This window comes from Lethenteron reissneri, unplaced genomic scaffold (assembly GCF_015708825.2).
Source record: "Lethenteron reissneri isolate LAM-NWPU_2019-01 unplaced genomic scaffold, ASM1570882v1 scaffold_1125, whole genome shotgun sequence".
Lineage (NCBI taxonomy): Eukaryota > Metazoa > Chordata > Hyperoartia > Petromyzontiformes > Petromyzontidae > Lethenteron > Lethenteron reissneri.
In genome coordinates, this window is record NW_026890811.1 from 17787 (window position 1) to 28422 (window position 10636).

Consider the following 10636-nt stretch of genomic DNA (forward strand, 5'->3'; position numbering starts at 1 on the left):
ACATTAAACGACTTCTTGTCTCGTTGTCTGTTAAAACAACATCTTAAAGTGAATATGTGACTAAGTGCAAACAGAAAATCCAAGAAAAGACAGCAAAATATTGCACGAAAACTTCAAATCGAGAACGAACTGGGGGATGGGGGGTTGACTCAGGATGAAAGTTACTAAATGACAACTTGCTAAAGTCCACCAATCCCCAAGCTTGGGCAAGCAAGACACCAACACCACCAGCAAGTCCCAGACACACAAACCACGACACACACAAACACCACCCAGCCAGGTCAGTACATCGATGAGAATCGACACCGCGAAAAAGAATCGACGCGCTCGGATCGACGCCGGCGAGAGGAATCGATCCGCCACATGCTGCTGTCGGCTCTTCGCGTTGGGCTCCGTCCGCTCCGTCTCCTCCTCCTCAATTCGCCGCTCCGTCTCCTCCGTCCCGCTCCGTCGTCTCGCCCGCTCCGTCTCCTCCTTAATTCGCCGCTCCGTCTCCTCAGCGCCGTCTCCTCAGCGCCGCCGCCGCCACTAACGACGTCTCCTCCTCAACTCGCTCCCTCGACCCCCGCGAGTTGCAGCGTCGTCAGCCCGGGCAGGCAAGGAGGTCACCCCCCCCACTACCCCCCCGCCAACCCCCCCCACCAACCCCCCCACCAACCCCTCACCCCCCCCACCACTCCCCCACCCCCCCCCACCACCCCCACCACAACCCCCCCACCAACCCCTCACCCCCCCCACCACTCCCCCACCCCCCCCCACCACCCCCACCACAACCCCCCACCAACCCTCCCACCAACCCCCCACTAACCCCCCACCAACCGCCCCACCCCCAACCACCCTCCCACCAACCCCCCCACCCCCCACCAACTCCCCCACCACCCCCACCAATCCCCCCGCCCCCCCACCACTAACCCCCCCACCAACCCCCCCACCCTCCCCACCCCCCACCAACCCCCCCACCAACCCCCCCACCAATTCCCCCACCAACCCCCCCACCAACCGCCCCACCCCCACCCCCCCCCCCACCAAACGCCCCACCCCCCCACCAACCCTCCCCCACCCACACCCCCACCCCCCCCCACCAACCGCCCCACCCCCAACCACCCCCCCCCACCAACCCACCAACCCCCCCACTCCCCCAATCACACCCACACCCCCCCCCACCAACCCCCCCACTCCCCCACCACTCCCCAACCACCAACCCCCCCACTCCCCCACTCACACCCCCCCACCCGTAACCCCCCTCACGCATTGCCCGGCGGCAGTTTGGTCCCAAGACAAAGACAAAGATCCCCTCCCCCCAGCGTAGCCTCTAACAGACCGTAGGGGCAAGTGGCTGTGAGTGAGGACGGGGGGAGGGGGTCACGTGGTTTGGGACGACTTTTGACCCCCCCCCCCCCTCGTCACACGGCGTCACAAAAAGTCAGACCCCCCCCCCCTCAAATATGACGTCACAAAGCTCTGCCCCCCCCCCCCCAAAAAAAAAACTTGCTTCAAATCGATTTAAACTATTGGCATTGTAGTGCGTGTTTAATGTGGCGCTGCACTCTGTTGTTGTAGGAGAAAACATTTAGTGTAGTGTATAGTGTAGTGTATTGTGTATAGTAGTGTATAGTGTAGTGTATAGTGTATAGTAGTGTATAGTGTAGTGTATTGTGTATAGTAGTGTAGTGTATAGTGTAGTGTAGTGTGTAATAGTGAAGTGTGTAGTGTATTGTGTATAGTCGTGCATAGTGTAGTGTATTGTGTATAGTAGTGTATAGTGTAGTGTATAGTGTAATGTATAGTATTGTATAGTGTAGTGTGTATTAGTGTAGTAGTGTATAGTGTAGTGTGTAGTAGTGTAGTGTATAGTAGTGTAGTGTATAGTGTAGTGTATAGTGTAGTGTACTAGTACAGCACACCGGTTGTGTGTTAGAGAGCCAAGCCACAACATTTACAATCTGAGTACGACGTTTCGCCAGTAATTACAACCAGCTTCACCAGGCGACAGCCAGATTTGTGGAGAAGCCCTCCTGTTTCGTTCCTTATTTGGAGCCTTGCGCGACATCGATTCTAAATGTGGAGGGGCAACACCAGAGAATCCCGGAGGAAAAGAGACACCGCAAATTCGGGATCGAACCCACAACCTCCTGCAGACCGGGCGAGGGAGTTAACATCTCACCACCACCGCTTGTCACAGAGGCACATGGAGACCCGTAGGATTAATGGAGACCCGCAGAGATACACGGAGAACAGGAAGACTCCAAAAACAGGGTCGGGATCGAACCAACAACCTCCTGCAGACCGGGCGAGGTAGTTAACATCTCGCAACTGTGATGATGATGATGATAGAGAGAAACACCGCAAACTCCAAATATACAGCAGCAGCAGGCATCGTCAGGATAATGATGGAACCCACGACCTCCTGCAGACCAGGCGAGGTAGTTAACATCTCGCAACAGCAGCAGGCATCGTCAGGATAATGATGGAACCCACGACCTCCTGCAGACCAGGCGAGGTAGTTAACATCTCGTCACCGCCGCGTGCCCCCTCCCCCGCCCCGGTTTGCCCCCCCCCTCCCCCCGCAGAGCGATGGGTCCGTCGCACGTGAAGGACGCTGGCGTCGTCCCGGAGATTCTGCTGCGCTGGAACGTGGCGGCAGCGGAGGTGGACGGCCTCACCGACGAGGTGATCGCCGCCGCCAAAGCGGCGCACGACGCCGTGGCGGCCGTGCCGCTGGCGGACGTCACCGTCGCCAGCGTCCTCAAGCCCCTCGCCGACTCTGCCAACGCCTACGCCGGTGAGGGTGGTGGTGGTGGTGAGTGTGGTGAGTGTGGTGAGTGTGGTGGTGGTGGTGAGGGTGGTGGTGAGGGTGAGTGTGGTGGTGAGGTGTTGGTGAGGGTGGTGAGTGTGGTGGTGGTGATGAGGGTGGTGGTGAGGGTGGTGAGGGTGATGAGTGTGGTGGTGGTGAGAGTGGTGGTGGTGAGTGTGGTGGTGGTGGTGAGAGTGGTGGTGGTCAGAGTGGTGAGGGTGGTGGTGATGGTGGTGAGAGTGGTGGGTGTGGCGGTGGTGGTGGTGGTGGTGAGTGTGGTGGGGGTGGTGGTGAGGGTGGTGGTGGTGAAAGTGAGAGTGGTGAGAGTGGTAGTGGTGGTGGTGAGAGTGGTGAAAGTAGTAGCGGTGAGAATGTGAACCATCATCACTGTGCAACTATTAACAATAACAATCCTCTCTGCTCCCCCCCCCCCCCCGCTCTCTCCCTGCCTCCCCCCCGCCCCCGCGCTCTCTCTCTGCCCCCCCCCCTCTCTGCGCGCCGCAGTCGGGCGCAACCAGCTGGACTTCCTGCAGCACGTGTCTCCGTCGCGCGCCGTGCGCGAGGCCAGCACGCGCGCCGACAAGCGCCTGTCGCTGTTCGACGTGGAGGCGGCGATGCGCGAGGACGTGCACCGGCGCCTCGCCGCGCTGCAGGCGCGCCTCCTCGCCCGGCACGCCGGCGACGACGCCGATGCCGGCGGCGTCATCACCGCCGAGGGGCGGCGGCTCCTGGACCGCCTCGTCAAGACCGGGCGGCGCAACGGGCTGCACCTGCCGGGCGACAAGCAGGCCGTGAGTCCACGCCGGAGAGAGGGTGGTGGTGGTGGTGGTTGGTGGTGGTTGGTGGTGAGATGACGGTGGTGGTGACGGTGGTGGTTGTGGTGATTAGATGACAATGGTGGTGATGGTGTTGCCGTTAGTGGTGATGGTGGTGGTTGGTAGTGGTGATGAGAAGGTGGTGGCGGTGACAGTGACGGTGGTGGTGAGATGGCAACGGTGGTGATGGTGTTGCCGTTAGTGGTGATGGTGGTGGTTGGTGGTGGTGATGAGAAGGTGATGGTGGTGGTGGTGGCGGTGACGGTGGTGGTTAGATAGCAACGGTGGCGATGGTGTTGCCGGTAGTGATGATGGTGGTGGTGGTGATGAGAAGGTGGTGGCGGTGACGGTGGTGGTTGTGGTGATTAGATGACAACGGTGGTGATGGTGTTGCCGGTAGTGGTGATGATGGTGGTTGGTGGTGGTGATGAGAAGGTGGTGGTGGTGATGAGAAGAAGGTGGTGGTGGTGGTGATGAGAAGGTGGTGGCGGTGACGGTGGTGGTTGTGGTGATTAGATGGCAACGGTGGTGATGGTGTTGCCGGTAGTGGTGATTGTGGTGGTTGGTGGTGGTGGTGATGAGAAGAAGGTGGTGGCGGTGGCGGTGACGGTGGTGGTGATGATCTGAAGGTGGTGATGGTGATTAGGGATAGTTTTGTGGTGGTGGTGGTGAGATGATGGTGATGATGGAGGTGATGGTATTGGTGGTCTTGATGGTAGTGGTGGTGGTAGCGTTTGTAGTGGCGGATGGTGGTGAGGGTCTCAATGGTAGCAGCAGCAGTAGCGGTAGTGGTTGCAGTCCTGGTGGTGGTGGCGTTAGTGGTGGCGTTGTGGTGGCAGTTGTGGTGGCGTTGTGGTGGCGTTGTGGTGGTGGTGGTGGTGACCTCGTAGGGAGGGGAGTGGTGGGATGGTACGCGCCCCGCAATTTTCCCGCGTCATTCAACGGCGCTAATTTCCCCCACGCGCAATTACGGCGCGCTAATCGAAGGTCGCGCGTTTAACGCTTCCACGGCCGTGGCGGTCGGGATCCTCTTACAGCCCCGTAGTCTCGGCGGGGGGTGAGTGGCGAGATGTTGACTACCTCGCCTGGTACGCAGGAGGTTGTTGGTTCTGATTCCGACCCTGACGATGCTTGCTGATGTATATTTGGAGTTTGCGTGTCTCTCTCTCATCATGACCACGGTGGCAAGGAGATGTCGACTACCTCGCCTGGTATACAGGAGGTCGTGGGTTCAATCCCGACATTGACGATGCTTGCTGCTGTATATTTGGAGTCTGCGTGTCTCTCTCTCTCATCATCACCACGGTGACTAGGAGATGTTATCGCCCTTGCCTGGTATACAGGAGGTCGTGGGTTCCGATTCCGACCCTGACGATGCCTGCTGATGTATATTTGGAGTTAAAAAATGTCTCTTTCTCATCATCATCATCATCACAGTTGCGAGATGTTGACTACCTCGCCTGGTATGCAGGAGGTCGTGGGTTCAATTCCGATCCTGACGATGCCTGCTGCTGTATATTTGGAGTTAAAAAATGTCTCTTTCTCATCATCATCATCATCACAGTTGCGAGATGTTAACTACCTCGCCTGGTATGCAGGAGGTCGTTGGTTCTGATTCCGACCCTGACGATGCCTGCTGCTGTATATTTGTAGTAAAAAAATGTCTCTTTCTCATCTTCATCATCATCACAGTTGCGAGATGTTGACTACCTCGCCTGGTATACAGGAGGTTGCGGGTTCTGATTCCGACCCTGACGATGCCTGCTACTGTATACTTGGAGTTTGCGTGTCTCTCTCATCATCACCATCACGGTGGCTAAGAGATTTTGACTACATCACCTGGTATACAGGAGGTCATGGGTTCGATTCCGACCCTGACGATGCCTGCTGCTGCTGTATATTGGAGTTTGCGTGTCTCTCTCATCATCACCATCACGGTGGCTAAGAGATTTTGACTACATCACCTGGTATACAGGAGGTCATGGGTTCGATCCCGACCCTGACGATGCCTGCTGATGTTTATTTGGAGTTTGCGGTGTCTCTCTCTCATCATCATCATCATCACAGTTGCGAGATGTTAACTCCCTCGCCTGGTATGCAGGAGGTCGTGGGTTCTATCTCAACCCTGACGATGCCTCTCTCTCCCTGTGGTTGCGTGGAGTTTTCTCCGGGTCCTCCGGTTTTTCCCCCTCCTCATTTGGAATCAACATCGCGCGTTGAGTGTACTTGGCTGCTGTCAATGTCCACATGATGATAAGCAACTTCGTTGAGCTGACGTTTGTGATTCTCAGGTTGCTTTTGAAAAAGAGCCACTTAGTTCAGTGGGTATCTTACCTGGTAAAATATAAATAGAAACAACTTACAAACGAGTTAGGTTCCAGAGGTGTCTGTTCGTAAGTCGATTTGTTCTTAAGTCCAACTTTACTCCTGTCGATTCCAACATGTTGTACGGCATGTACACTAAACACGGGGAATGGCTTTAAAAGTTGTATAATCTCCTGTAGATGGCACTAGTTCTTCACGTTCTGCAGATGTAGGTGCCACTGGTTCTTCACGTTCTGCAGATGTAGGTGCCACTGGTTCTTCACGTTCTGCAGATGTAGGTGCCACTGGTTCTTCACGTTCTGCAGATGTAGATGCCACTGGTTCTTCACGTTCTGCAGATGTAGATGCCACTGGTTCTTCATGTTCTGTAGATGTAGATGCCACTGGTTCTTCGCGTTCTGTAATGTAGATGCCACTGGTTCTTCATGTTCTGTAGATGTAGATGCCACTGGTTCTTCACGTTCTGTAGATGTAGATGCTACTGGTTCTTCACGTTCTGCAGATGTAGATGCCACTCGGTTCTTAACGTTCTGCAGATGTAGATGCCACTTGCTTCTTAACGTTCTGCAGATGTAGATGTCACTGGTTCTTCACGTTCCGCAGATGTAGATGCCACTGGTTCTTCACGTTCTGTAGATGTAGATGCCACTGGTTCTTCATGTTCTGTAGATGTAGATGCCACTGGTTCTTCACGTTCTGTAGATGTAGATGCCACTGGTTCTTCACGTTCTGCAGATGTAGATGCCACTGGTTCTTCACGTTCTGCAGATGTAGATGCCACTGCTTCTTAACGTTCTGCAGATGTAGATGTCACTGGTTTCTTCACGTTCCGCAGATGTAGATGCCACTGGTTCTTCACGTTCTGTAGATGTAGAAGCCACTGGTTCTTCATGTTATGTAGATGCCACTGGTTCTTCACGTTCTGTAGATGTAGATGCCACTGGTTCTTCACGTTCTGCAGATGTAGATGTCACTGGTTCTTCACGTTCTGCAGATGTAGATGCCACTGGTTCTTAACGTTCTGCAGATGTAGATGCCACAGGTTCGTCACGTTCTGCAGATGTAGATGCCACTGGTTCTTCACGTTCTGCAGATGTAGATGCCACTGGTTCTTCACGTTCTGCAGATGTAGATGCCACTGGTTCTTCACGTTCTGTAGATGTAGATGCCACTGGTTCTTCACGTTCTGCAGATGTAGATGCCACTGGTTCTTCACGTTCTGTAGATGTAGATGCCACTGGTTCTTCACGTTCTGCAGATGTAGATGCCACTGGTTCTCACGTTCTGCAGATGTAGATGCCACAGGTTCGTCACGTTCTGCAGATGTAGATGCCACTGGTTCTTCACGTTCTGTAGATGTAGATGCCACTGGTTCTTCACGTTCTGCAGATGTAGATGCCACTGGTTCTTCACGTTCTGTAGATGTAGATGCCACTGGTTCTTCACATTCTGCAGATGTAGATGCCACTGGTTCTTCACGTTCTGCAGATGTAGATGCCACTGGTTCTTCACGTTCTGCAGATGTAGATGCCACTGGTTCTTCACGTTCTGTAGATGTAGATGCCACCACCGCCATCTATTGTGCGGCGGTTTGAAACTCACGACCCTCGGTCCGAACCGGCAACTGGACGTACGTTCCAGGTTTGTTCGTATCTCTGAAAGTTTGTAAGTAGCGGAGTGTCGCCCCCGTATAGTTGAGTAGTTTTAATCGAGCGACTCGCTGTGCCATCCGCCAGGAGATCAAGGCGATCAAGGAGAAGATTTCCAGTCTGTGCATCGACTTCCACACCAACCTCACCGAAGACAACTCCTTCCTGGAGTTCACCACTGAAGAGCTGAGTACGTTTTGGGGAGAGTGCGACGGGGGGGGGGGGGGGCTGAGGAGGTGAGTGGTAGGTGAGTGGTGAGTGAGTAGGTGAGTGAGTGGGTGATTGAGTGGGTGAGTGCGGGTGGTGAGTGGTGGGTGAGTGAGTAGGTGAGTGGGTGGGTGAGTGGCAGGGTGGAGTGAGTGGGTGAGTGCGGGGGTGAGGTGGTGGGTGAGTGGGCGGGTGAGTGTGGGGGTGAGTGGGTAGGTTGAGTGGGTGGGGTGAGGTAGGTGAGTTGGTGGGGTGAGTGGGCAGGTGAGTGGGTAGGTGAGTGGGTGGGTGAGTGGGTAGGTGAGTGAGTGGGTAGGTGAGCGGGTAGGTGAGTCCGTCGATGAATGGGTCGGTGAGTAGGTGAGTGGATAGATGGGTTAGTAGGTAAAGTGGTTGCGTGAGTGAGTGAGTGAGTGAATGGAAAAGGTGAGTGAGTAGGTAAGTGGGTGAGTGAGTGGCTAGTGAGTGGCTAGGTGAGTGAGTGGGCTAGGTGAGTGAGTGGGTGGGTGATTGAGTGAGTGGGGTGAGTGAGTGGCTGGGTGAGTGAGTGGTTAGGTGAGTGAGTAGGTAAGTGGGTGAGTGAGTAGGTGAGTGAGTGGCTAGCGGGGTGAGTGAGTGGCTAGCGGGGTGAGTGAGTGGCTGGGTGAGTGAGTGAGTGGGTGGGTGAGTGGTTAGGTGAGTGAGTGGCTAGGTGAGTGAGTGAGTGGGTGGGTGAGTGGTTAGGTGAGTGAGTAGGTAAGTGGGTGAGTGAGTGAGTAAGTGAGTGAGTGGCTGGGTGAGTGAGTGGCTGGGTGAGTGAGTGGCTGTGTGAGTGAGTGGTTTGGTGAGTGAGTAGGTAAGTGGATGAGTAAGTGAGTGAGTGGCTCAGTGAGTGAGTGGCTGGGTGAGTGGGTAGGTGAGTGAGTAGGTAAGTGGGTGAGTAGGTGAGTGAGTGGCTAGGTGAGTGAGTGGCTCGGTGAGTGAGTGGCTGGGTGAGTGGTTAGGTGAGTGAGTAGGTAAGTGGGTGAGTGAGTAGGTGAGTGAGTGGCTAGGTGAGTGAGTGGCTAGGTGAGTGAGTGGGTAGGTGAGTGAGTGAGTGGGTGGTGAGTGGCTAGGTGAGTGAGTGAGTAGGTGAGTGAGTGAGTGGGTGGGTGAGTGGTTAGGTGAGTGAGTAGGTAAGTGGGTGAGTGTAGGTGAGTGAGTGGCTAGGTGAGTGGCTGGGGTGAGTGAGTGGCTGGGTGAGTGAGTGGTTTGGTGAGTGAGTAGGTAAGTGGGTGAGTGAGTAGGTGAGTGAGTGGCTAGGTGAGTGAGTGGCTAGGTGAGTGAGTGGCTGGGTGAGTGAGTAGGTGAGTGAGTGGCTCGGTGAGTGAGTGGCTAGGTGAGTGAGTGGCTAGGTGAGTTAGTGGCTAGGTGAGTGAGTGGCTGGTTGAGTGAGCGTGTGGATGGGTGAGTGGACCGCTGGGACGGAACAGGTCAAAGGGCGACGCGGGAGTGGGGGGGGGCGGGGAGGGGGGCAGCGACCCCCCGGGTGGGTGACCGGCAGAGGTCGCAACCGGGTACCCTACCCGTACCCTACCCGATACCCCGCTACCCGTACCCGGCCGGGTACGGGTACCCGGCCGGGTACGGGTAGCCGGGTACCCATTTGCGACCTGGTGCGGCCGGGTACGGGTACGGGTAGGCCGTCAGTCACTGGTGAGTCACCGTTTGTCACTCATTTCCCAACGTCTTGTCTCTTCTCACGATTCAAGTTCCTAGAATCAACCACCCGCGCCTGCAACATGGCTTCATCCCAGAGGTCGCAATCAGGTCCCCGGGTAAGGGTAAGGGTACGGGTACGGCCGGGTGCGGGTACCCGTTTGCGACCCTGGTGCGGCCGGGTACGGGTACGGGTAAGGAATCAAAACCCGTTTGCGACCTCTGGCGACCGGGCGATGTGGTCTCTGTCGCCCGCAGAGGGGATGCCCGCGGACTTCGTGTCGTCGCTGGAGCAGGCGGAGGGGGCGGCCGCCTGAAGGTGACGCTCAAGTCACCGCACTACTTCCCGCTCATGAAGAAGTGCAGTGTGGAGGAGACGCGCGCTCGCATGGAGCGGGCCTTCACCTCACGCTGCCTCGAGGTGACCCGCGGGGGGTGGGGGGGTGGGGGGGGGTGGGGTGGGGTGGGGGGGTGGGGGGGTGGGGGGGGGGGTGGTGTAGTGGGGAGCGGTGGTGGTGTAGTGGGGAGCGGTGGTGGTGTAGTGGGGAGCGGTGGTGGTGTAGTGGGGAGCGGTGGTGGTGTAGTGGGGGGAGCGGTGGTGGTGTAGTGGGGAGCGGTGGTGGTGTAGTGGGGAGCGGTGGTGGTGTAGTGGGGAGCGGTGGTGGTGTAGTGGGGGGAGTGGTGGTAGTGTAGTGGTGGTGTAGTGGGGAGTGGTGGTGGTAGTGTAGTGGGGAGTGGTGGTGGTAGTGTAGTGGGGAGTGGTGGTGGTGTAGTGGGGGGAGTGGTGGTAGTGTAGTGGTGGTGGTGGTGTAGTGGGGGGAGTGGTGGTGGTAGTGTAGTGGGTGTGTGTTGGGTGTGTGGGGGTGTGTGTGTGTTGGTGTGTGTGTGTAGTGGGTGTGTGTTGTTGTTGTGTGTTTGCGTACCACGTGGGTCTGTGTCTAAGCGAGAGACAAAGACGGGCGGCCGCGGCGGTCCCGGCCACCCCCCACCCCCTTCGCGTGCCACAGTGCGCAGTGCCGGCCTGCCTGGGTGCTGCGCGTTCCTTGCGCCCGCCCCAACGGGCAGCGTTGTCTCTGCTTGCCCCAGGCGAACACGCGGATCCTGGAGGAGCTGCTGAGGCTGCGCTGGCGCAAGTCCCAGCTGCTGGCGTTCGCGTCGCACGCCGACTT

General features: G+C 56.7%; 1 protein-coding gene across 1 annotated transcript; it reads left to right on the forward strand.

Annotated features, from left to right (window-relative positions):
• LOC133361513 (thimet oligopeptidase-like) lies at window positions 1–10636 on the forward strand. Its single transcript, XM_061580433.1, has 6 exons — window positions 1–596; window positions 2571–2782; window positions 3299–3585; window positions 7671–7773; window positions 9726–9888; window positions 10554–10636. The coding sequence occupies exons 1-5, from the start codon at window positions 364–366 to the stop codon at window positions 9782–9784; spliced, it is 894 nt and encodes a 297-aa protein (XP_061436417.1). The 5' UTR covers window positions 1–363; the 3' UTR covers window positions 9785–9888; window positions 10554–10636.

Coding starts and splice junctions, on each gene's coding strand:
- LOC133361513 (XM_061580433.1), top strand. CDS start 364: ATGCTGCTGTCGGCTCTTCGCGTTGGGCTCCGTCCGCTCCGTCTCCTC. Junction 597..2,570: donor AGCGTCGTCAGCCCGGGCAG/GCAAGGAGGTCA, acceptor CTCCCCCCGCAG/AGCGATGGGTCCGTCGCACG. Junction 3,586..7,670: donor TGCCGGGCGACAAGCAGGCC/GTGAGTCCACGC, acceptor GCCATCCGCCAG/GAGATCAAGGCGATCAAGGA.